Consider the following 27,560-nt stretch of genomic DNA (forward strand, 5'->3'; position numbering starts at 1 on the left):
CTTTTTGTTTGGTTTTGGATTCTGGATCACACCCAATTTGGATTACAACCAATTACTACTATTTCTGCACTCAAGACTCTCCTAGTGGTCTTTGGGGAACCATATGGAATACTGGGAACTGAACCCAGTTCGGGCACATGCAAAGCAAGCACTCTACTTACTACTATCTTTCCAACTCAGATAACTGTTTTGAAATAGCCCTTGAAACTGCTCTTTAGACATGGGCTTGTGGGACTCCAGGCCACATTCAGCGGCCCCCAGGGATCACTCAGAGACACAAGAAGACCATGTGGTGCCAGAGAACAAATCAAATCCAAAACAAAACAAATCCAAAAACAGCAATTTATTTAGATGTCAACATGGATTCAAAGCCATGTTTGGAAACCAAACATATAAGAGAAAATCAACAAGCAACAAATCACTTAGCAAACCTTCTAACAATGATTTAATGACCTTACTGAAAAATACATTATTTTATCAAATTTTCCATTGAACTACTTAAAAAATTATTATCAATTATCTGTAAACAAGCAAAATAAAGTATTATTTTGTATCTGCTAGGGGATAGGCTTGAGCATGGATGGAAATCTGGGGTCAATGGTGAAGGAAATTTTACATTGGCGGTAGGATTGGTCTTGGAACAAATGTATTATAAACAACTATATAATACATGGTCTTTAAATAAAGTAATTTATTTTCATTTTTATAATATATTTAAGCACCATAATTACAACCATATTTGCAGTTGGATTTCACTTCTAGAAATAAAGTAGGGCCAGAGAGATAGCATGGAGGTAGGGCATTTGCCTTGCATGTAGAAGGACGTGGTTTGAATCCTGGCATCCCATATGGTCCACCAAGCCTGCCAGGAGTGATTTCAGAGTGCAGAGCCAGAAGTAACCCCTGAGCGCTGCTGGGTGTGAGGGGAGGAGAGGAGAGGGAAGGAGAGGAATGGGGAGGGGAGGAGAAGAGAGGGGAGGGAAGGGGAGAGGAGGTGAGGTGAGTGGAGGGGAGAGGAGAGAGGAAGAAAGAAAGAAAAAGAAAGAAGAGAGAAGGAGGGAGGGAGGGAGGGAGGAAGAGAGGAAGGGAGGAAGGTAGAGAGGGAGGGAGGGAGAAAGAGAAAAAGAGAAAGAGAGAAAGAGAGAGAAAGAAAGAAAGAAAGAAAGAAAGAAAGAAAGAAAGAAAGAAAGAAAGAAAGAAAGAAAGAAAGAAAGAAAGAAAGAAAGAAAGAGAGAGAGAGAGAGAGAGGGAGGGAGGGAGGGAGGGAGGGAGGGAGGGAGGGAGGGAGGGAGGGAGGGAGGGAGGGAGGAAGGAAAGAAAGAAAGAAAGAAAGAGAAGAAAGAAAGAAAGAAAGAAAGAAGAGAAAGAAAAGAAAGAGAAAGAAAGAAAGAAAGAAAGAAGAAAGAAAGAAAGAGAAGAAAAGAAGAAAGAAAGAAAGAAGGAAGGAAGGAAGGAAGGAAGAGGAAGGAAGGAAGGAAGGAAGGAAGGAAGGAAGGAAGGAAGGAAGGAAGGAAGGAAGGAAGGAGGGAGGGAGTGAGGGAGGGAAGGAGTGAGGGAGGGAGAGAGGGAGGGAGGGAGGGAAGGAAGGAGGGAGGGTGGGAGGGAGGAAGGAAGGAAGGAAGGAAGGAAGGAAGGAAGGAAGAAAGAAAGAAAGAAAGAAAGAAAGAAAGAAAGAAGAAAAAGAAAGAAAAGAAAGAAAGAAGAAAAAAAAAAAAAAAGAAAGATAAGAAAGAAAAGAAAGAAAGAAAGAAAGAGAGTGAGGAGAGAGAGAGATGAGAGTAAGATAAAAAAGAGAAGAAAGAGAGAGAAGAGAGAGAGAGAGACAGAGAGAGAAAAAGAAAGAAACAAAGAAAGAAGAAAGAAAGAAAAAAGAAAAAGAAAGAAAGAAAGAAAGAGAAAAAAAGAAAGAAAGAGAGAAAAAGAAAGAAAGAAAGAAAGATAGAAAAGAAAGAAAGAAAGAAAGAAAGAAAGAAAGAAACAAACAAAGAAAGAAAGAAAGAAAGAAAAAGAAAGAGAACGAGAGAGAGAAAGAATGAATTTTAAAAAAGATTCACAGACTCCTTATTTTTGTTTCTATTTTGGGGAAGAGTAATTGCACCCAACTGTGTTTAGAGACTACTCCCAGCTCAGTGTTCAAGGGGCCACACAGTGCTGGGACAGAACCTGAGGATTCCACAGCAAAGCATATGCTCCAGAATTATTTGCCATCTCCTTGGTCCTCATCAATTTTCTCTATTTACTTCAGCTGTTCAGATGTTGTAGACTTAACACATTTATCCCAATAGACTTTCCAAATGGAAATTCTTAATTGGAAACATCACAAAATATGATTTAATCACTTTCTTATTTCTCCTTAGCATGACTCATAGGCAATATTCTAAAACACGGACTTAATCATTACATCATGGCATCAGGGTGTGGGAGAATAGAATGGACATACGAAAAATGCATTCATCAACTTAATAATTTTAGTTAACTTTCTGTGAACTTTCTTAAAAGTAACTTAATGGAGGTGATAATTTATACAAATGATCAAATTCTCTGTTATAATAGAACATTTTTTTCCAATGACTTTTCTATCTAATACTTTCTTTCCATTAGTGTTTTTAAAACTATACCAAAGTACCACTTGATAATTCAAGTTCTTTTTCTTAGTTCTACCCCACTCTCAAACTAACAAAGTAGATTTCCCTATTACGTTATCTTACCCTTGCACAAACACAAAAATTTGAGAAGTTTTATTCTTCACACATACTAAGTAAGATGAAGTAAGTTACTCTAAAGGTGCTGTTGTGAAGGAGGTATGAAAGATGTTTACCAGGTAGCAGACAACAGAAAGTACAAAGTTATTCAAATGTATAAAGAACATGACACTGGCTTAGGTTCAGATGAACCTTAAAAAGAATTATTTCTAAAAATAATTAGAGCTGTTAATTTGAAAGAGGGCTGTCCTTTTCCAATGATAGCCACTAAGTAGTATCTTAATTTTTCTAATTTCTTTTATATTATTCACTAAAAATTCACTATATAGTCATTTTATGCTTTGGAAGCTTTAGGATTTATGTTGCCCAAACTTAACTTTAGAGACAAATTCTCTTCATCCATATTATGGATAGATACTAAATATAAAACAGTAAGACTAAAATTCTACTCTTACTGAAGACAACATGTATAAGCAAAACCCTTGACACGCTATAGACAAAGTGACATTATCCTCTCAGAACTCATTCCTTTATTACTGAAATTTATCACAACTTCAAACTATGAAAATCTTTTGCTTATTGTCAGAGAACCTCATTGTCCTTATTCATAGAAAGTAATCAACAGTACACACATTTACACGCTAAAATCTATATTAATCTAAATTTAAAAACAAAATACTGACAAAAAGGTACATTAGTAATAAAGTAACAGTAAATACAACCTGCTTTAGGTTCTACAAATGTTCCTATATATGTTTTCTTTCTATTCCAGAATTCCAATAAAGTTACAACAATGCATAGTCCAACTTATCTCTTCTAAAACCATTTGGGCCTAAGATGTTTTCTCACTCTTGCCATAATTCTCGTGGTCTTCACTAGTTAAGGGAGCTGTAAAATATTCTCTGCTCTAGGTTTGTCTATTGGCTTTTTTATTATTGTTGTTTGTTGTTATTTGGTTTTGTGGTTGGACTAGGAGAAAGGGTCTTAGGGAAAACTATCACAAAGATGGGGCCAGAGTGGTAGTACAGCGGGGGTGGGTTGTTTGGCCTGTACATGGCCAAACTGGGTTTCATCCCCAGCATCCCATACAGTCCCCAAGCAACACCAGGAAACATTCCTGTGCGGAGTCCATGAGTAGTAACCTCTGACTACTGCTGTAGGTGATCCAAACCACTGCCCCTTCCCCAGGAAGAATATCACAAAGGTCTATGAAGATTACTTCTTGTCACTGTTAAGAATGATAACCCAATGGCACTACTGGTAATATTTGTCTTCATCTCTTTGCTATGACAATGTTTACCACTTTTCTCCACCGTACAATTATTATCTTTCCCCATGTATCTTTGAAAGACAATTGTTGAGTCTTGCCTTCCCTGAAGGGAGCAGCCACCGAGAGCAGAATAGAAATTATTCTGAACTCTTCTAAATGGAAAACTTTTCTCTTTCTCCATATTTATCCTATCACATATATAGAAATATACATTTATAGATATATAGCGATACAGCTAAACTGGGGGAGGGGGAGGATTGGGGCCAAACCCAGTGCTGCTCAGGACTTACTCCTGGCTTCTTCTCCAGGCCCCACTCCTAGTAGGACTCAGAGATCATGTGAGGTCCTGGGGAATCGAACCTGGATTAACTGCGTGCAAAGCCAAGTACTTCCCACTCTGTCTATCTTGATAGCCCCTATATACTCATCTTAAACTCTAGTTGTAATCAAAGTCTACATTATTTATTTTGTTGCTCAACTCATTTCAATTTGAGTCATTCAAAGAAAGCTTCTTCAGACTAATTCTATGCTTGGAGAGTGGTGAGGGAAGCCTTCCTGGTGGTGCTCAGAGGCTCTAACTGGGCACTACCCTGCGGTATCTGAGGGTTCAACGTAGAGTACGGTCATTACACTAAGGCCTCACTGAGCTTTTTACACTTTCACTTCTCCAGCCCAGTCCCAGTTTTCATTTGACATGCTCTTATGATCTTGATATTTTTTTGTAATTTTAACAAGTTTTCTCTTTTGGGGTAAAGGTTGTTTTTAATATAGTATTAATAAAGGCCCCACTTTTTATTTGATCTCTTTAAAAAGTTATGGTATTCTTTAAGTGATAGTTCTGAGAATTAAGTGTCCATGTGGGGAGACCTAAATATCCACCATATGAGTAATAAGCACAAGAAACTGACTCCATGGTATAGGACTCAAAAGTATGCCCTGAGTTTCTGTTGCTGTTTTTATTTTTCTGTGTTGCATTATTCTTACCTTGAAAAAATTAACTTAAAGAGATGGACTAACTAATCTCAAAAAAAAAATGGAATCAGTTTTTATTTTTATTTTAGAGTGAATACAAAATTAATCAAGAACTTGGTGCAATTAAACAGGATAAAACCCTTCTAGTGATGAATTAGTATAAATTAAAGATTCAAGTTAAAAACCTGAAAAATAAAACTGATATGTTTTGGAGCCAGAAACTATAGCATAGTGGGAGAGCCTTTGCCTCGCATGCAGCTGGCCCAGGATGGGACCTGGTGTTCAATCCCCCGAGCCAGGACTGATTTCTGAGTACATAGCCAAGAGTAACCCTCTGAGTGTCACCATGTATTCCCCCCCCCAAAAAAAAAAACTTATATGTTTTTATAGTACAATGACTCAGTTTATTTTACATTATTTTATTTGAATGGGGGCTACACATAATAATATTCAGGGTCAGATTCTGTCTCCATATTCAGGGGGTCACTACTTGTGATGCTCAGGGGACTATTTGTGGTGCTGGTGACTTAAACAAGGTGAGTCATATGTAAGGCAAGTGCCTAAACCCCCATACTCTCTCTGACTCTGAGTGAGTCATTGGCTAAATGAAGTTTAGCCAATAAATCAAATTCTGTGGAAAATATAAAATTTTACCATATGAAAAAAGCCAAGATTTTGTCATCAGAGTTGTATTCATTAAAGAAAAACCATATGGCTCCTTCTTTACTAAAACTGAAATGAGTATTCATCTTATCATCATAGATATTATTAGTTAAGAATATTCTTCAGTTCAGATCCAGAGTGACAGCAACAGCAGGTAGGGTGCTTGCCCTTGCATGCAGACAACCTGGGTTCTCTGGCACACCATGTCTCCAACCGCCCTGGCCAAGAGTGACTCCCTAGGCTAAGAGCCAGGACTAAGCCCTAGAGCACCCGCTGGGTGTGGCCAAAGCAAGCAAAACAAACAAACAAACAAAACAGAAAAAGAAAAAATTACTTCAGCTAAGGCAAGAAAATATGCTGAAATGGATTCCTCACTTTGTTTCATATGCCTTGGTGGTTTTTTTTTTTTTTTTTTTTTTTTTTTGGTTTTGTGCTTTGTTTCTTTTCTGCATTGGCTTCCCTAAGAGGCACCTAAGGAATGATCCCAAGAATAGTCAACTAAGCAAATTGGACATCTCCAAGGAGGTTGTGTTGCTCGGTCTGTTGTTGTACAGAGGCTACTGTGGCAATACTACTGATGGTTCAGAGGGACAGTAGTAGGCACACAGGTGTGGGATGGCTAGGAAGAGAGAGCTTTCTGCTAGTTCACTTAAATAAGGTAAATTTACAAAGAGGAGTAAGGCCTTAAATAAATTTGGGAACCTATGCTCTTGACTCACATAGAGAATTGAATCTATTTGTAAAATACCAATAGCCACTCACACCACATTGGTTCCAACTTCTTCCTTGCTGAGACCTTGATTTGGTCAGGTCAATCGATGAGCCCAAATTCCAGGGTGATTCATGATTATTCTGACCAACCAATAAGCCCGTTGCTCTGTACTAGTAATCTCTATTTATGGTCCTGTGATCTGATTTTGGCAAGTAACATTATGGGTAGTCTAAGGCTGGGAGAGAGCACAAAGGAGTGAAGTACATGCTTTGAATTTGTGAAACCTAGACTAAATAAATCTCCAGCATCAGAAGATCCACTGAGCCCCACTAGAAGCAAACCCATGAGTACAGAGCTAGTAGTAGCCCCCTCAAGAGGGAGTCAACTAATAAGAAAAGGAGCCTCCCTGACCAAATTTTAAAAATCTACAAAAGATGATACTTTGGGGTGTAACTTGTACACTCCTTCCTACTTGAGTTTTTCTTCTTTTGAAGAACATGAATGAAGACAACACTAATACTTACTGGCAACATGAAAAAATGGAAAGAGCTACAACCTCCCACACAGGCCCCAAGTTTGATTCTGAGCTCCCAAGTGCGGCCTTAGTGTCCACAGCACAATGCTCAATCAGAGCTGTCCAGAGGGTCTGCACACAAAGCCTTCAGGCGCACATGGCCCACAACAAATCTGGCAAAGAGTAGCCCCTAGCCAGTGGCCCACTAGGGAGGCCCCTCCAAAATAACAAATAAATATGAAATAAGTGAGTTAGGTCCTATGTCTTTCATCAGATTAAAGTTAATTCTCCTCCTTGACACAAAGGGTCAAGTATCTACAGGAAAATAGGTATGCTGTCAAGGTTCACCATTTCCAAGTTATGTAAAAAAAAGTGAATATATGTGTTTATCTGGTTTATTATAACTTTCTCATTAACACTAGGAAAATCCAACAGTGATGAAGAAAGAAGAAGACTAAAAGACATCACAGGCTCCTGTATGACTGGTAAGGTCAGGTTCCCCATCTAGGGACAAAGACTAACCTCCCACCTACTCCTTTTCCCAGAGACTCACATCCCACAGTTGCTGCCATGTGAAGAACAATGGCTCAACTTCAGAGTGTCACAACAAATTTTAAAAGAGAGGCAAGCCAAGAAGCTGAAACTCACAGGTATACCACTCTTCAGGCTTAAACTCTGAGGCTCCCTCAGGATAGAAGTGGGTCAAGAATTATCCCAGTTCAGAGATCCTGGAGCTCCTGGAGCAAACAACCACATATGCAGGTAAATGGACCTCCAAACTCCACAATAATGACAGGTCAGTAGGGAGAACAGCAAATTAGATGGGAAAGTAGCACAGAAGCCAACTAATCTCAGTAAACAAAACAATAATACAGAAGGCTCAATTAGCTATAAACAGCTCTGAAACCCTCTTTGACTTTTTCTTTAACCACCCCCAATGTGAGATACAACAATTTTCACTGTAGTATTTTTCAATAATTCCATTAGCCATTTTGTTGCAACAAAAAACATAAAATCAATTATTCTGTGCCTACTAAGGAGGCAGGCTTGTGGGGTGGGTGGGAACGGGGAACAATGGTGTAGGGAAGGTCACACTGGTGGTATTGGTATTAGACCAAGTGAATGTCTTAAAACAAATTTATTATGAACAACTTTGTAAACCATATTGTTTAAATAAAAATTGTTTAAAGACTAATAAGATCACAATGCCATATTGTTTTTAAGCAAAGAACAACCAAAGCAGCCAAAGGATATATAGAAGCAGAAAGAACTTAGTGCCAAGATTCTGCAAAGCAATGAAACATAAAGAAGCAAACATAGCAGTCTCAACCACTTTTCTCCCACCTCACAAATACAGAAAGTCCAAAGTTTTTTGTTTTTTTTGGGGGGGGGAGCTTTTTTTGGTTTTTGGGTCACACCCGACAGTGCTCAGGGGTTACTCCTGGATCTATGCTCAGAAATCGCTCCTGGCAGGCTTGGGGGACCATATGGGATGCTGGGATTCAAACCACCAACCTTCTGCATGCAAGGCAAATGCCTTACCTCCATACTATTTCTCCAGCCCCGAGAAAGGCCAAGTTTTAAAACTTCTGACAGTCTCACGGAATCAAGAAGTCAAGTAAGGTGCCTGCCTTGCATGTGGCTGACCCAGATTCAATCCCCAGCACCACCAAGAGTTATACCTGAGTGCAGAGCCAGGTATAACTAAGCCCTGAGCATCATTGTGTATAGCCAAATTAAAAACAAAAATAACAACAACAAAAAGTTCCGAAGTCAGAAACACTAATTGGACTGTCAACTTGAATATGCCAACATCCTGGAGAAAAGACAGAACCATTCATTCTATGATTACTTGCTCCCGCAGCCACCAAAATGTGATTTCTAACCTTGAAGCAGCTGAAAATCTAGGCAAAAATGTAGCAGTTAAGACATTAAAAAGCTAAAACAACACTCTCAACAGTCTCAAAATGCCCAGAAGACAAAAACTGGACTATAGTGCCTGTCAAAGAAGAAATAGTTTTGGTAAACACACCTAATTCTCTCCTAAAATTTCTTAAAAATGGCTTGAGACCAAAACAGACAAACTCTTGGAAGATCTAAAACTATGACTCAAAATACTCTCAATTTAAAAAGAAAAGAAAGAAAAAAAGAAAAAAATTCTGTATTTTAGGGGCGGAGTGGGTGGCGCAAGTGGCAGGGTGTTTGCCTTGCACACATTAACCTAGGAGAGACCACTGTTAGGATCCCCCCAGCATTCCATATGGTCCTCCTAGTCAGAGCAATTTCTGAATGCATAGCCAGGAGTAACCCCTAAGCGTCACCAGGTGTTGGCCCAGAAACAAAACAAACAAAAAAATCTGTAGTTAGGGATGATTTACAATATTGCTAATGGTAGGGTTTTCAGGCATAATCATGTCATCAGCAAACCATAGTGCCCTCTTCCTACCACTGCTGTCCCAGTGTCTTCCTCACAACCTAGTCCTATTCCCTCCACTCCTAGCCCTTCGCCCATCCCCGCCAATAAGCTTCCTATTAAAGACCAGGCCTCAGTTTCTCCTGGGCATCAGTCATTATATTAATAGATATAACAAGTATACTGAGATCTTAAAAGAAGAGAAAGAAACGTGAAAGAAACAATATTTGGAGGATATGCTGGTCCAAAATTATCCAAAGATTTAAAACAAAATCAAACAGTTCATGAAATTCTAAAAACTAGGCAAATTTAGTGGAAAAACTATACTTAATTATACTTAAGCTTCTGAAAAACAAAGCAAAAGAAAAAGTGTCTTAGAAGCAAATGACTGGTAGTGGTGCAGATGTGGGGTGGAAGGGGACACAAGTATTATCTGAGTTTTTACCAGAAAGCTTGAAAGCAAAGAAAATCAGAATCACAACTTTAATGTTAAAGGAAGGTTAAGTGCTAATGTGAAATACAATCTGACAAATATCATCCTTCCAATATGGTGTGAAACAAAAATTTCTATGTGGAATAGAATAAAATTATCACTGGCAGATCGTAACCTGCAAATGTTCTTTGGGAAAAAACCTTAACTATCAAAATAGAAATACAAAAATATATAGTATGAATGAATACCAAAGGAAAAAATTAAGAATCAGAAAGACACTGACAAAAGCAGAGAGGGAATGGAGAGAGGTAGAGTGTTGTAGGATCTTCATACTGTCCATGAAGCCTGGAAGCGTGCTACATATTAGGACTCAGTGAACAACAGACCACGTCTGTCAGGGATCCATACATGAAACTCTGCTGAGCAGCAGGCCCAGTTGGGTAAGAGCATGCTATGAAGGATGAAAACAACATGCACATAATGACACCTCCTGAACTACATTCAAGCCCTGTATTCCTGCTGCTAGGGCTGTATGGACTGTCATTTATAGAGCTAGTAAGTCAAGACTATATGTTATAACTTCTAAAACAGAGGTTTCTAAAATTACTTGGCCTACTATCCCTTTTCGAAATATAAAGGAAAAACCCAAAATAGCACAAACCACCACTTAGGGAATTAGTCCCTTCTTTAAGAAAAAAAAAAAAAAGTACCCTACATGTTACTTGACACTACGACTACCCTCCTATTTTCCCAGTACTCCCCAAGAGACAGTACCACCCACTTCGGGAAAGAAGTAGCTTACCCATCTAAATATGTGAGAATATTTAATGAGATTCTTGTGGAATAGAAAAGAGAATAAAAAAGAAATATACATAGGAGTCCTCCCCCAAAAAACCTAAAGAGAGTAGATTATTAGAAACTAAATTAATCAATGATTACATTAAATGGAAGCAGAGGGCTGAGAAGATAGCTCAAGTGGCAGAGCACATACCTTGGATGTACAATGCCCTGGACTGGGCTCAAGACCTAGCACTTCATGGTCCCCAGAACCGTTGAGTGTGTCTGAGCCCCAAGTACCAAACAAAGTGACAGTGATGGTCCCTGAGAACTGCCAGGTGTGACCCCATGACTAACAATAACTCTCCATAAATGAGTAGTGTACAAGCCAAAAGATGATCAATATTTAAAAATCACACAGTGCTGAGTTTTGGTATAAGACAGATAATCCAACATTAAATAGTGAAAAAGTTCAGAAACATACGAACAGAAACACTTCCATTTGATAAATGAACGAAGATTCACTGCAGTCCACTGCAGAATAAAAACCTCCTCCAATAAATGGTGCGAGGTCAATTGGATATCCATACATAAAAAAATTAATAAGCCTTTCAGACATCACAAAACTTATAAAAAAATAAGTAGAAGTATACTTTATATCTGTTTCTAAAAACACAAAATCATGGGCCAGAGCAATTAACAGAGCGGTTAGGGTATTTGCCTTGTACAAGGTCAACCCCCGGAAAGATCCAAGTTCGATTCCTGGTATCCCATATGGGATCCTGAGGCCTGCCAGGAGCAATTTTTTTTTTCTTTTGGGCCACACCCTGTGACACTCAGGGATTACTTCTGGATATATGCTCAGAAATTGCTCCTGGTTGGGACACTAGGGGATTGAACCAAAGTCCATTCTAGATAGGCCACGTGGCAAGGCAATGCTCTACCGCTGTGCTATGGCTCTGCCCCTTTTCTCATTTTTTTTTCTTTGTGTTTTTTTTTTTTTCAGGAGTGATTTCTGAACACAGGAGCCAGGAGTAATTCCTGAGCACTGCTGGGTGTGACCCAAAAAAATAAAATAAAATAAATAAATAATAACACAAAATCAAACCAAGATGAAAATAAGAGAATGAATATCTCTTGAAACACAAAAATATTTCTTAAAAGACAGAATTAGGCCCAGAGATAGTACACTGGGTAGGGTGTTTGTCTTGCATGAGACTGATCAGGGTTCAATCTTCAGCACCACAGAGGCCTTCCAAGCCCTGACAGGAGTGATTCCTGAACAGAGTCAAGAAGTAGGTCCTTGAACATAGCCTTGAACATGGGGTTAATACGCCCCCATCCCCATAAAATGGGAGAAATAAGGGGCCAGAAAGATAGCCTGAGAGAGATAGGCCCCTTGCCTTGCATGCTGCTGACCCCAGTTCTCTTCCTAGCATCAGATATGGTCCCCAGGATTGATCCCTGAGCAAAGCCAAAAGAAAGCCCTGAGCACTGTAGAGTACAGCTTAACACTCTCCTATCCCTCAAGAAAAGCAGAACAGGGGCCAGAGTGATAGCACACCGTAGGGCGTTAACCTTGCAAGCAGCTGATCAGGTTCAATCCCTGACACCCCATAAACTCCCCGAGCCTGTCAGGAGCTATTCCTGAGTGCAGAGCCAGAAGTAATCCTGAGTGCCACCGGGTGTGGCCCAAAAACAAAAAACAAACAAAAAAAAGCAGAACAAATAAAGGAAATACTAACTAAATTTCATTAGAACCAATCACATTTTTATCAAATGATCCTATGAAGAGAGTAAAAGGGGACCCAGAAACATAAATTCTTAAAGAAAATTGTTGGTTTGTGAATTTCATCTCAATTTTTTAAGTCACCCCAAAAACCAAACTCAAAGAAACAACATATTAGCAGATATTCGAGACTACAAATATGAAGAGTGATCATGCCAACTTACCAACAACTGTGTCACCATCTAACAAATTGTCATCCTCAGAAGTCTGAAAGTCCATAATAACACCAGCTCCATCTAACAGCTCCTCATCACTACTCGCACTTGTGATGCTGTTGTAGCTGTTTCTATAGTAGCCTCTATGGAACAGCTGCTCAGACTCCATTGAGCTGTCTGATTATCTGAAAGAAGGGGGAACTGTTTCAACATTTTCCCACACACACAAAAATTTACCTAGCTTAACATGACAAAGGAAACTTCTGATCTCTATATTAAAAAAAAATACTGATAAGGGCCGGGGATAAGGGAGACACACCACAATTGGTGGAAGGAAGTAAACAGTGGTAAAGGGATAGGGGGATTGGTAGTGAAACACTGTATTTCTGAAACGCATAACTTTGTAATTCACAGTGAAGTGATAAAAATATAGATAAATAAAAATAATTAAAGTACTGAGTTCATTCACTGTACAATAGCAATTATTTTTAGTCTTTCATGGATGAATTAATTCTAAGTATGCAGCTATAAAAAGAATCAAACTGTTGTTGTTTTTCAGGTACTGATCTACAAAAACAGCCCTTTAAGGGCCTAGGAGTTGAAATATCAGATCAGAAATCTCCAGAGTATAAGGCCCTGAGCAAGATCCCAGCACTGCAGGGCCTTCAAGCACACAGTAGGTAGAGGAGGCCTCCACCCACAGATAAACTGTCAGCCCCACCAGGCTCACCTGGTTGGTTCTGGGCCTTCTGAACCCCAGGACCCCCTTCTGACCTCCACAACCCGCTAGTTGTGGCCCTTATGCCCCATCACCACATATGGTTCATCAAACACCACCATGAGTGATTCTTGAGCACAGAGCCAAGATTAATAACTGAGCACTATCAGGTATGGCCTGAAAAACCAAACTAAAATAAAATAAATACAAGGGAGGCTAGAAATAGTACAGCAAGTAGAGGCACCTGCCTAAGCATGCAGTCAGCCCAATTTACTCCCCTGATATCCCATATGGTCCCAAACCCCACCATAAGTGATCCCTGAGCACAGAGTCAGGGGTAACACCAGAGTACTACCAGGTGTGGCTCCAAAACAAAACTTAATTAAAATAAAAACATAAAGAACAGGGGCCAGGAGATAGTACATTAGGTAAGTCACTCGCTGTGCACACAGCAGACCCAGGTTTCATCCCTGGCATCATCCATGGTCCCCCTAAGGCATCACCAAAAGTGATCACTGAGCACAGAGCCAGAAACAAGATGGCAATACTGGTGGATGTAGCCCCACAACAAACAAATAAACAAACAAAAATGGAAGCAGGGTACTGTAGAGATTGTATATGGACTAAAGCACATACTTTGCAAATGACCACATTTGATCCCCAGTACCCTAAGAATCCCCCCTGCCTGGGTACATCCAACACCACAGGGTCAAAGCAGCGCCACATCTTTGGCCAATGGTTTGAGCTGGCAGAATTGCCAGAAGTACCAGACCTCCTGGGCACCACAAGGAAGACATCTCTCATCTCCACAAAAAAATAAACACACACACAAAGGGGGCGCGAATGACAGTACAGTGGGTAGGAAGTTTGTCTTGCAAGTCACTGGCCCAAGTGGATCCCCAGCATCCCATATGGTCCCCAGAGCCAGCCAGGAGTAATCTGAGTACAGTCAGGTGTGGCCCAAAAACAGAAAACACAAACACACACACACACAATACCAACAATTTTTGTAAGATAAGATAGCTCATAGGCTTGACCCCTGGCATTGCATGATACAACAAGCATTACTGGATATAGCTCCAAAACAAAAATAAGCATAAATTTTAAAGAGAACTTTTACTAAGGGTGCCTAGTAAAGGGGTATGAGGTCTGGTTGAAGAGAGAATGAGGCAAAAGACAGAAGATGAATAAGGACATTGGTCGAGGCTCCTGGACACTGTGGTGGTGAGGTGAGGTAACAGCACATGTCAAAGCCATAAGCTTTGAGACTGGAGAACCAGCACAGCATAAAGGGCACTGGCCTTGCATGCAGCAGACCTTGATTCAATCCCTTATTCCTTAGCAAATTTCAATTTTTTTTTTTTTTTGGTTTTTGGGTCATACCCAGCAGCGCTCAGGGATTACTCCTGGCTCTACACTCAAAAATCGCTCCTGGCAGGATTGGGGAACCATATGGGATGCTGGAATTCAAACCACCATCATTCTGCATGCAAAGCAAACACTCTACCTCCATGTTATCTCTCCAGCCCACAATTTCAATTCTAATTAATATTTTGCATTGATTTTCTTCAAGCTTAAGGCATTCCTTTATTTTAGATAACACGAAGACTATTGTTCTGAGGTCATCCATAGGCAGTGTTAGAGTTTTGATAAACTTGAAGGTTTAACTGGACTTCTGCTCCCATCTTTTAGAGCTGCTGACTTCTTTTGTTTTCTCATTATTCCCAAAGATCTGTAGGTGCCAAGGGTGGAACTTCAAATCCCAGATGGTCTGAGCAATGATCCATTATTCTGTTCACTAAATCAATCTACTATTTATGCCTCTATTGAGTTATGCTGCCTGGTGAGGAATTTTCAGCAGAAGAGGAGGGGTGGAAGAGAATTACAAAATCTCCCCATGAGGATGTTTTATTGGCAGAGACCGCTGGATATACAGTGAGGCCCTGTGGGTTCATAACAGGAGATTCAAGTGTGAGGTGAAAGTGCAGAAAACTGGCAGAAGTTGATAAAGAAGGACCCAGGTGAGTCTCGTTTCTTTGCCTTTCCACAAAAATTATATTGATTATATTGGCAGGAGGGGAGGGCCTGACTGGGCCCACACCAACTGTGTGCAGGGCCTACTCCTGACTGTGCTCAGGGATCAGTCCTGGTGGTGCTGGGGGTCAGGAACATGCAATGCAGGGATGGAACCAGAGTTGGCTGTGTGCAAAGTAAACATGCAAACCCTGCAAGGATTATCTCCCTAGCCCTCCACATGAATTTTAAAATGATTTTTTCATTGTCTACAAATCATGATGGATCAATTAATATTCACAGCATGAATGAACAACTGTAAAACAAATGGATAACATGTATGTCCTGGATGTTAAATACAAACACAAATTCAACAAGACCTAAACTAAATACAATTTACTCCAATCTTGCTGGTCCCCGACTATCCCTAGCTCACTTCACAGGATCACCAGTAACCTAAGTTACTTGTTTAGTCATTCAACACCATTCAACAGCCAGTTTGGAATTTTCAGCCCCACCCTTCCATTCTCCTGGGAGAAGAGAAAGGAGTTAATAATCAATCATGCCTCTAGCAGATCCAGAAGTACAGGGTCCAAAGACCTTGTCAAGCACAGGAAGCAAAGAAGGGTGAGACATCCCAAATCCATGGGACTGAAGTTTTGTTTGTCACTCAGCACCCTCCCTCCTCCAATCTCCCTCTGTAGCTCTTTATCTTGCTGTTCATCTGTAACCTTCATCCTGTCATTTTCTAATAAACTGACACTGTTCAACTCCAGAGTTCTGGTGACTCACTCTAGCAAATTCAGTGAAATTGAGGAAGAGGTTTTGAAGCCTCTGATTTGTAATCAAGTCAGAGAGAAGTGGAAGGTCATCTGGGGACCTACTATTTGTGTCTGGCACCTCAAGTAAAGTAGGAACAGTCTGTGCAGAAAACTATCTCTGTACTAGCCCCGGGGAAGAGAACGTCAGAACTGACTTACACAGCAGGGCACACACTGCTGGTGCCATAGAGAACTACTTGTGTTGGACAATCGCTTTACTACATTAGGAGACCAGAATTATCAGAAGCAAGGACCTCTAAGAGAAAGAGAAAACGCACAAAGAAAGATAGTAGGAAAAAACATGGAGTTTTCTTTTGGGGTCAGGAAAATCTTTTAAGTTTGTTCAGGAAGTCAGGGGGTGTCCCCAGGTCTGATTCTCAATCAAATGGACCATCTGTTCAACACAAGGGCTTGGGAATATGGTGCTGCTTGGATTCTGCATGGCCCCAGATACCCAGGTCACCTTGGCAGTGCTAGACCACATCCAGGGGTGCTTGAAGCCTCCAAGCTGCGAGCAGAGGTTGCTTGCTGGTGACCAAGTGGTGCCAAGAATCAAGCCTGGGGGCCGGCGCTAGAGGGTAAGGTGTCTGCCTTGCAAGCGCTAGCCAAGGAAGAACGCGATTTGATCCCCCAGTGTCCCATATGGTCCCCCCCAAGCCAGGGGCAATTTCTGAGTGCTTAGCCCAGGAGTAACCCCTGAGCATGAAACGGGTGTGGCCCGAAAAAACAAAACAAAACAAAACAACACAAAAAAAAGAAACAAGCCTGGATTCATGTGCATGCTGGGTCTGTGCCTTTAACATTGTTCTTTGTCTCCTGGCCCCTAGAAGAACGTGTGTGTGTGTGTGTGTTGTGTGTGTGTGTGTGTGTTGTGTGTGTGTGTGTGTGTGTATGTGTGGTGTGTGTTTGATGGGGGAAAATATATACAAAATAAGTACAGTATGATACGATTAGCTACAGTATGATACAATTAGCAAAACAAAGAGGGTGTACATACAAGGAAGCTGATAAGACTGGAAAAGTAATAAGCATGCTGCCTGTTTATTCAAGTCTGCCAAATATCTAATAGAGGAAATGTTTTAGTTGTAATCTGAAGGATTATGTGTCAACTACACTATGAGATGAAAAGTCAATACTAGAATGAACAAGCATGTGCAAAAATAAAAGCATAAGAACAATCTCTTTAAGTAGATTACATAAAGTGGAGGACAGAAGAGTAACAGGAGAGAAATATGGGCCAGGTCAAATCAAGGGAAGGACCCCTGAGTTTCTTCTAAAGAACTTTCACACTTCCCATCTGTATATAAATAAACCATTGTGAGTTTTAAAAGAGAAACCACATGACCAAAATATGCATTTCAGCTGACCTACACTGCCAGCAGTGTGGAAAACAGAAGGACAAGTGACAGAAGTGACTATGCATGAGAGGAGCTCATAACCTTTTTACATGAGGGCAGAAAAAAACTTAAGAGACAGTGACAGAGTGTAAACCATTTTGAGAAGTACTTAGTAAGACTCAATCATGGATAAAACGTTGCAGAATGATGAAGAAAAATATCTAAGGTATCTGCTATGTTTTTGAGTTTACTGATTAAAAATGTGGGCCCAGATTGTCAGTAAAGCATATCCCTTGATGCTTGAGACCTGGGTTAGATAGCTGGCAACATCCAAACAAAAAACCTGTTGGAAGAAACGAAGTTCAAACCTTATATAGATTAGGAAAGTCAAAACAAGAGTCTCTCAGGAACAGAACTGGGTGCTGAAAGGAGATAGTAAAGTGATATGCATGATACTCCTTCAGTAACAATACTGCAAACTACAATAACTAAAAGGAAAAACGTAGGGAGGAGAAAAAGAAAAAATATGTCTTCCATAAAGATAGGCGGGGTGGAGGGCAAGGAGGAAACCAGGGGCATTGGTGGGAAGAAATGCACATTGGTGAAGAGTATAGTACAAACATTGGATGAACTAAAACTCAATCATGAACAATTATGTAACTGTGAAAAAAAAAACCTGCACAGTGGTAGGATGTTTGCCTTGCACACAGCCAACCCAGGACAAACAGTGGTTCGAATCCTGGCATTCCATATGGTTCACCCTGCCTGCCAGGGAGCGATTTCTGAACAGAGCCAGGAGTAACCCCTGAGGTGCTGCCATGTGTGACACCCCCCCCAAAAAAAAAAAAACTGTATTATGAACAATTTTGTAAAACCATGGTGTTTTAATAATCAGGGCCGGAAGCAATAGCACAGCAGTAAGGCGTTTTGCCTTGCATGCAGCCAACACTGGATGGATCCTAGTTCGATTTCCTCGCAGCCCATATGGTCCCCTAATTCTTCCAAGAGCGATTTCTGAATGCAGAGCCAGGAGTGACCCACACCCTGCTGGGTGTGACCCAAAAATAACTAAATAAAGTAAATAAATAAAGAGTTTCTCTGCCCAGCAGTAGGATTAGAACTTACCATGCACTGATCCTTCAGGGTCATCACATCACCAAAATGGGGAAGTATATCACTATGAAAGTATGTCACTAAAGGATCCCAGAGTAAGGTATGTTTACTGATTTCCACAGCTTCAATGAAAGCTTTGCCTTTTCTCAAAAGGAAACTGGTAAGGCAAAGGCTAAAGTTTGTGGCTAGTCATCAAAAGTGTGCCAGTTACCTAATTAACTAACTGGGAAGCAATTAGAAAAGCAGGTACACTCTAGGTGAAAAAAAAAAAAACCTGAAAAAATCCCAAATGTCAGCAACTAAAAAGATAGCCAAAAGTCTCTAAAGCTGAAACTATGAGTCATTAGATAATTGCATGTAAGAAAGATTTTCAAGGCAAGAATGATAGCATAGCAAGTAAGGTATTTACTTGACCTTGCACCTAGCTAATGGAGTTCAGTTCCAGGCATCTCATATGGTTCCCTGAGCACTGACAGAAGAAAATTCCTGGCAGAATCAGAAGTAACCCCTATGTATAGCCCAAAAACAATCACCCACCACCACCAACAAAAATTAATTGCAACTAAAATTTTATATACTGATATAGAATGAGAATACAAATGTTTTACAGCAGTAAGATAAGGTGTTTCTGAGACCCATGATTTTCTAGGTTCTAAAGTTGAGTAAACTTTGCAAATTTAAGAATAATAAACCTAGGGCAGGAGCACAGCAATAGGGTGTTTGCCTTGCACGCGGCTGACCCAGGATGAACCTGAGTTTGATCCTCGTTGTCCCATATGGTCCTCAGAGCAGGAGCGATTTCTGAGCACATAGCCAGGAGTAAGCCTGAGGCGTCATCAGGTGTGGGCCAAAATAAAAAAAAAATAATAATAATAATTTTCTTTCTCTCTTCTCTCCCTTCCCCTCCCCCCTTCTCCCTCTCCCTCCTTTTAAAGGTACCTACAGTGATCTCTCTCATCCTTTCTGCACCCAGCATTTTGACATATCCTAACTGTAATACAGCGCAATCACTGAAAGCAAGAGATCTAAAATAATATTGTCAGCTTTGCTTTCAATTCTGACATTTTCTGAGAGCACGGGCAAGTACATTAAATCCGTTATGCCTCAGTTTCTACAATGGTTTAAATAGAATATTCAAAGTACCTATTTTTAAGGGGCGAGCGTTTAAAATAGTCATGATGCTCACAAATAACTTACAAAAAGATCCTGAACCACAGAATCTACTCAATGATTATTCATATGTATGCCATAGACTTCATTGTAGATCACAGCTGACGTCTGACTACATAGTCAGCTGAATCATTCTACCCAAGCAAACATGTGGTCAAAAGCCCACCGGATAACTGTTTGACAGCTGAGCCACCACAGCGATCAAATCTGACTTCCTCAGCCAGTCTGACAATGATGGTCCACACGGTTAGGGCAGGAAAATGGAAAGACCAGCATCTCAGATGACCTGGACAACAGCCAATTTACTGACATAAAACCAGAAACCTCAGTCAATCTCTGCCCTCTGATCCTGAGACATATCCCAAACCAGGTAAATATTTACAGAGCTAATGAGGCAATGTATGGTTGACAATATGCTGCTGAGTACAACCAAGCCAAGTTAAAAATGAAAGAAGTACAGATTCATGTTGACCTCTTCACATAATCTGATCACCAGCTTTCAGTTACAAACTTTAAAGATTCCAGTTGTAAAGAGAGTGGAAAAAGGAGTACTACCAGAGGCTCTGCCAAAGATAAGCAGAGGTCGCCAAAGCTAATCGGTTGTGAAACATCTGCAGGTCACAACACATGACTGTCATGCTGTGCCATGTAAGAAGACCAAAAGCAGCATCTCTGAAAATTGAAAATCAAAACAACAGCTCACATTACCACTTTAATTCCTAACAGGTACTCCTGAATTACAAGAGACTATTTTCTGGGAACTCACCATGGTCCATGTCATAAAAGTTGACAAAGAAGTTAAAGTATTTCTATACCCAAAACTCAAGGGGAAAAAATAAATAAATAACCTAACTCCTTGGAGAGGCAAATAAAAGATATTTGATAAAGATTCAAAAATAATACTGCAAATGCTAATGCCTCGCTTGAAAAGTGTTAGTTCTGGGGAACATTCTAAATCACACGCCACAAAACAGATATAGATACACGCACAACAGGATATGGTCGGTGTCGATTCAATTCTCAAAAGAGATTCTTCCTGTCCCACAAATAAAACATAACATGTGTAACATGCATAATATGTAATGACCTTCTATATTTTTTTTCCAAAGTATATCCTATACAAGATTAATTTCTGGGATTTTAGAGGAGTTTCTGGTCCACATTTTTTTTTTTTTTGGTTTTTGGGCCACAACCGGCAATGCTCAGGGGGTTACTCCTGGCTTTCTGCTCAGAAATAGCTCCTGGCAGGCACCGGGGGACCATATGGGACACCGGGATTCGAACCAACCCACCTTTGGTCCTGGATCTGTTGCTTGCAAGGCAAACACCGCTGTGCTATCTCTCCGGGCTCTCTGGTCCACATTCTTGAATATACAACAGACATATACCACACACACACACACACACACACAACACACACAACACACACACACACACACACACACAAACAATATGTCTTGTTAAAAGCATAAATCTAAGTTAAAGACTGGGGGTGGGGTGGAGATTTGGATCAAATTCGGGCCAATGGAGTGACAGGAAACCCCATTCCAGGTTGGTTGGTTGGTTTTTTTGGTTGTTTTTTTTTTTTTTTTTTTTTTTTTTTCCTGGAACCAGCCTACCCTTCCTTTCCAAGGCCCCTGCCTTCAGAAAATTAGTTGCGATCTACCACAAGCCTGTCCAAGGGGGAGGCGGCACCTGATCACACAGTGGTCAGGTTGAAGATCATCATGTTGCTCTATTTGATGATACGAGAAACCGAGCCTTGGGAATGCCGGCCCTCAAAAACACGCCCAAACTCGGGGGATGAGGGGATGGATGGGGGGACAGGACAACTTCACGAAAATCTTCATACGAAGCAACTCACCTTGCAGCTCAGAGGCATAGCAAAATCGGACGCTGATGTTTGCGCTGCCTTTGGATTCTGCATCTGTGGCAACCACCCTGAGCCTTTTTGGAGCTTACCAGGGGACTGGGGGGGGGGGGGAATCCCCCTGAAAGCAAAAAGCTGGACACACTAAGGTAAGTCTTAAAAAAAAAAAATACCTGGTGTTTCCTACTGACGAGTTTCAGGCTAAATTATGCCAGGTGGCACTTTTATTTTTTTTTAGGGGGGTGGCGGGCGCACCCCGTCCTTCAAACACGGGAGCAGCATTCATTCAATGAACTCCGAGGTGGCCGGGCCCTCCAGGAAGTCAGTCTTACACCCGGCTAGCTGTCAATCAAGAGGCGATTGCGCTCAGCCTCATTCAGCCTATTCTATTCCACCATGACAACTGGACCCCATTCTTCTCCCAAGTCGGGACGGGAGGGAGGGAGGGAGAAATGGCTTTTCAGCTCACCACACCCGCCTCCCTCATGGATGCAACCCGATGCCAGGCCGCAAGAGAAAATATGGGGGACGTGGAGAGAGAAAGAGAGAGGTTGTGAGGGCCGGACCGGAGAACGGCCCCGACCCACCGAAGGGGCAGATGAGCAGCAGCAAGCAGAGTCGCGAGCCACACAGGTTACGTCGCCGGCGTCGACGCGGAGTGACGTTAGCGCGTCGACGTGGACGTGAACGTGAACGGCCGTTCCGCCGCTCTAAGCCCGCCCCCCTCCCGCGGCTGCATTCGGAGCTGCGTCGGCGTTGATTGGTCCGTGTGAGCTAGGTGGGCGGGTCTTGGTTTCCGAAAGTGGGAGCGTAAAGTGAGCTGGCGTGGGCTGTGGACTTAGATCCGTGGCTGGGTGGGAACTTTTCTCGGCTTGTCACGTCACTCACGCTTCGCTGTCTGACCCTGCGGTGACCTCGCGGAAGGGAAGACTGGGAACAGTGGTCTTGGGAGGCTGCGCTTGCAGCCTGCTGCCTGCGCGGGGCGCTGCAAATCTTGGATCGCGAATTGACGAGGAAAAAAAGCCTAGGGAGAATGGGAGTGCGCTGGCTCCTTTCTGGCCTTGTGTCCTTTTTTGGGTTTTTTTTTTTTTTATTTAAACACCTTGATTACATACATGATTGTGTTTGGGTTTCAGTAATAAAAGGAACACCACCCATCACCAGTGCAACATTCCCATCACCCATGTCACCTTTTTTGTTTTTTTAATTAATTTAAAGAAAATGCATCACATAGGTTTTTTTTCCTCCATCAAATCCACATTTATTTTCTTTTTTTATATCTTTATTTAAACACCTTGATTGCAAACATGATTGTAGTTGGGTTCAGTTTCAGTCATGCAAAGAGCACCCCCTTCTCCAGTGCAATATTTCCATCACCGATGTCTCAAATCTCCCTCCTCCCCACCCCACTCCCACCTGTACTTCTAGACAGGCTTTCGATTTTCCTCATTCATTCATGATATGTTATGATAGTTCTCAGTGTAGTTATTTCTCTAACTGCACTCACCACTCTTTGTGGTGAGCTTCATTTAGTGAGCTGGAACTTCCTTCCAGCCTTCCTCTCTTTTGTCTCTGAAAATTATTGCACGAATGTCTTTTATTTTTCTTAAAACCCATAGGTGAGGCATCACATAGTTGATATAACTGATCATAATCCCTCTATGTTTTAGGAAGACCAAAGGCAACATGATTAAAAAAAAAAAAATAGAAGGGCCCGGAGAGATAGCACAGTGACGTTTGCCTTGCAAGCAGCCGATCCAGGACCAAAGGTGGTTGGTTCGAATCCCGGTGTCCCATATGGTCCCCCGTGCCTGCCAGGAGCTATTTCTGAGCAGACAGCCAGGAGTAACCCCTGAGCATTGCCGGGTGTGGCCCAAAAACCAAAAAATAAAAAATAAAAAAAAAATAGAAGATTGAAAGAAAAACTATAAGAGATGGAAGAAAAAGGAAAGAAGAAAAAGTATTCAGGAGCAAGTAGATTTTTGAAAATTAATTGAATCACCAATGAACTCATTCAAGCAGTTGCAGAAAGTTTAGTAGCAAGCTCTTCTTTTTTTGATCCAGGGTCTTAGGTCCTGGCTGGTGTGGACCTAATGCAGGTTTTGAGGGACACCTCTTAGCAATCTGAGCTGTATTTTGCAGATTACGGGTCATTCTCTCTTGCCTTAGCTTGTCCCTGGTGAAGTGCCTTAACAATACATGTAAGAGGAAAATTTAATTTGAAGGAAGGCGCTTGCTCTGCACAGGGTTCGATCCGAGTTCAATCACCAGCATCCCATACGCTCACCATCTCCACCACCACCACTCCTGAGCATAGCCAAATGTGGCCATAAAACAAGAAAAGAAAAAAATATTTATAAGGCATTTTCACCCATTATACTTGGAAAGTATGTCTACTGTATAGAAGGTGTGAGGGAAAGAGTTCTACATGGTCTAAACAAGGAGCAGTGGAGCAAGTGGTAGGGCTTTTGCCTTGCATGTGCTAACCTAGACCTAGGACGAACCATGGTTCGAGCCCCCAGCATACTATATGGTCCCTCAAGCCAGGAGTAACCCTGAACGCCACCAGATGTGGCCCCAAAAAGCAAACCAAAAAAAAAAAGAAAGAAAGAAAGAAACTTTCATTGGCCCCCATTATTAATCATCGGCTATTTGGTATTCCCAAGCAAATCTGTTTTATTTGCTTCTGCTTTGCCTTATCTGCTATTGAGACAGACTCCCAATATTTTAGCGTATCTCTCCCTCCAAGTTTAGAACAGTATAATGCAAACAATGACATGTTCTACACACTTTGATAGTGCATTTTTATGAAAACCTTTAGTGCAGTTACAGTGCCATTATTACAGGTCAAATAAAAATAGTAAAATTAGCACAGCGGGAGGGAGTTTGCCTTGCACACAGCCAATCCAAGATGGACAGTGGTTCAAATCTTGGTTTCCCATATGGTCTCCCAAGCCAAGGTAACCCCTGAGCATCACCAGGTGTGCCCCCCCCAAAAAAGAATAGTAAATTGTCCCTAATATTTCATAACCATTTCTTTGAATTTCATCAATGTTAACATTTTCTCAAAACCGAGAGCTAATCAAGTTTCAGAACTACATTTAATTTCAGTCTTTGACAGCTACCAAGATTTTCATGATGCTAATGTTTCAAAGAGTCTAGGTAAGTATTCTTAAAGAATTGTACACATTAAGAATTCATTTTTAGAGCCGAGCCGGGGGGTCCTGCAAGCATGGCGTTTGGCAGCCCTCCGCCAGGCCAAAGGCCTCTGTAACCAGGCCTAGGAAGGGGTGCGGGACATGGGTCACCCCAGCACCTCTCTACCTCCTTCCTCCGGTACTCCAGGGCTTTGCCTGGCCACATGGCTGGCAAGGCAGCGAGGTGGGTCCCTTGGAGGAAATAATTGGTTTTCCTAGGCTTTCCCCATTTCCCTCCTGGCTCCAAAGGGAGGGTCTGGGGTGGGAGCTCTGACCTCTGGCCTTCTGGCTCCGGAAGGATCTCTTTTCTTCCTGGGAGCTGAGCTGGGAGGTCCTGCCAGCATGGTGTTTGGCAGCCCTCTGCCATGCCGAAGGCCTCTGTAACCAGGCCTAGGAAGGGGTGCGGGACATGGGTCACCCCAGCACCTCTCTACCTCCTTCCTCCGGTACTCCAGGGCTTTGCCTGGCCACACGGCTGGGCAAGGCATCGAGATGGGTCCCTTGAAGGAATTAATTGGTTTTCCTAGGCTTTCCCCATTTCCCTCCTGGCTCCAAAGGAAGGGTCTGGGGAGGGGGCTCTAACCTTCTGGCCTTCTGGCTCCGGAACCGAGCAGGAACGTCCTGCCACCATGGCGTTTGGCAGCCCTCTGCCATGCCAAAGGCCTCTGTAACCAGGCCTAGGAAGGGGTGCGGGACATGGGTCACCCCAGCACCTCTCTACCACCTTCTTCTGGTACTCCAGGGCTTTGCCTGGCCACATGGATGGGCAAGGCAGCGCGGTGGGTCCCTTGGAGGACTGGCATTAGGACTTACCACGGTATTTTTCCTATTAAACCTGTTCAATGAAACCGCGTGGTTTCATTATGAGAAATATATTGATATTATTGTTTTTCATCTGCTTGTCATTATCTGAACGCCATGCAGGTGCTCGTTTTATTCCTTTACTCCGTCACTCCCAGCTCCTGTTACCCCACATTTAACCATTTTCTGTACTAAGGATTTTTGTTTTGGCCAAGGTGGATTACATATCTTTCACAGTAATTTTTTTGGTGGAGTCTGAAGCTTCAGCAGGCAACGCGTCACGGCAAGGTTCCATGCTGTAGGCTTTTTGGCCAAAATAAGGTGAAAATGCAGCCTCAGCTTCCCCGCACAGCTTTTTCTCTCCTTCCTCCACGTCCCCAGGGTTATTCTTGGACAACTGCTCAGTGTCCCAGCAAGTGGGTTCTGGTGAGGTGCAATTTAAAAGAGACCCCAGGCTTCCTTCTCCCTGCAAGGGGCTGGGAAGGGACTGCTGAACTTTCAACTTCCAGCAATTAGGAAGCAAACACCTCTCGGAGAGTCAGAAGCTTCAGCAGGCAACAAGGGGAGGACATGGGTCCATGCTCTCTTCGCTTGTCCAAATCACAGATCAAAGTGGTGTCTGGAAAACACCCCTCTCCCTCTTGACTATTTTTAAAACAAAAAGGTCACGTGTGTCCTTTGTATATCTCAGATGTATTCCCTTAACATCTATAACTCTTTTCAAATATCCTCATATAGTGACAATTTTGCCTACTGGATTTGTTATTTGATTGTTTGATTTTCCCCCTTTGAGATCTGTTTTATAAGCAATACTGGTAGAAGAGTATCTCTGTATAAATTTCATGTATGTACCAAGTTACGGGGAATGTTGGACTTTCTTCGTCAGCTCCCAGATGCACCAACAATATCTTGTGGCATTGCTTCTCTTTTGCATAGGCACATTAAAATGGAAAAATAATACATATGCAAACAAGTTCTTATCTAATAGAGATGGGAACACAAATTTGGTAATGTAATTAGGCCTTTTACCCTGAACATTGGCATAATGATTTGGCTCAGGCCTCAGAAGAATGGGCATCGCCCACACACAACTGAACAATGGATACCATCTATGGAAACAACCAAAATTGTCTATAACATTACCAGGATCCAAGTCTCTACCAGGGAAGACCTACCACTGCTTTGGCATTGACTTACTCCAAAGAGTGCTCCCAACACCCAGACGACTCAGCAACAGTCTGCATGCAGGGCAGATCGCTCCGCATTGAATGGTATGCTGAAACTAGAGGATGCTTCACATCAGCCTGACATCGATGATAGAAATGCACAGAATCCAGAGTCTTTAAATATAAGAATCTGACACCAACAATAGCTAAAGTGTGAAAAAGTTTCACTGGGACCACGGAGAATGACTTGAGTTGGACGGACTGGTATGCCTGGAACCCAGAGTCGTTCATATGCCAATAAACTTCTGTGGTGAGGCCTTTTTGTAATCAGGTCAAGGATTTTTTTTCCATTTTCCCCATTTTTCTGGACCTATGCAAACAAAGGCGATTGCTACTATCACACCTTTATTATTATTCTTTTACTCTTATCCTTTAAGGAAAAAAATACAACTTACTGAACTTAAAAACAAATAACTGTAGTAGAATGCCTGTCTTGAATACAGGCAGGGGAAGGGGGGAGGGGGTAATGTTACACCGGTGAAGGTGAAGGGGGGGGTGTTTTGGTTATGACTGTAACCCAACAATGATCACGTTAAATAAAAAACATATTTAAAAATTCATTTTTAGGGGCCAGAGCAGTAATATAGGTGTAGCGTGTTTGCCACACACCTAGCCAAATGCGTTGATTAGTCACATCCATAGGTTCTCCTGAGCCCCAACAGCCAATAGTAAGCCCTGAGCACCTTTAGTGCTGGTGGCCCAGCAAATAAAAATTTTGCTTTACTTTAAGAATAATTTATAAGGGGCCAGAGCAGTAGAACAGCAACTAGGACATTTGCGTTGCTCGTGTTTATCCAGGTTTGATCCCTGGCATCCCATATGGCTCCCTGAGCACCACTAGAATGACCTCAAGTGTGGTCCAGAAACAAAAGTAATTAATAAATTTTATTGGTA

General features: G+C 41.8%; 1 protein-coding gene across 2 annotated transcripts in view; it reads right to left on the reverse strand.

Moving 5' to 3' along the window:
• Positions 1 to 21,554, reverse strand: part of CLCN3 (chloride voltage-gated channel 3) — an 86,033-nt gene extending 64,479 nt beyond the window's left edge. For both annotated transcript variants that reach the window (XM_049771295.1, XM_049771293.1), the window contains exons 1-2: positions 21,437 to 21,554; positions 12,410 to 12,585 (exon numbers count right to left, since the gene is read on the reverse strand). In XM_049771295.1, the coding sequence (XP_049627252.1) occupies positions 12,410 to 12,569 (160 nt within the window). In that variant the 5' untranslated portion in view covers positions 12,570 to 12,585; positions 21,437 to 21,554. The remainder of the gene's footprint in view (positions 1 to 12,409; positions 12,586 to 21,436) is intronic.
• Between the last annotated feature and the right edge of the window lie 6,006 nt (positions 21,555 to 27,560).

The sequence above is a fragment of the Suncus etruscus genome, chromosome 4, assembly GCF_024139225.1.
Source record: "Suncus etruscus isolate mSunEtr1 chromosome 4, mSunEtr1.pri.cur, whole genome shotgun sequence".
Taxonomy (NCBI): Eukaryota; Metazoa; Chordata; class Mammalia; order Eulipotyphla; family Soricidae; genus Suncus; species Suncus etruscus.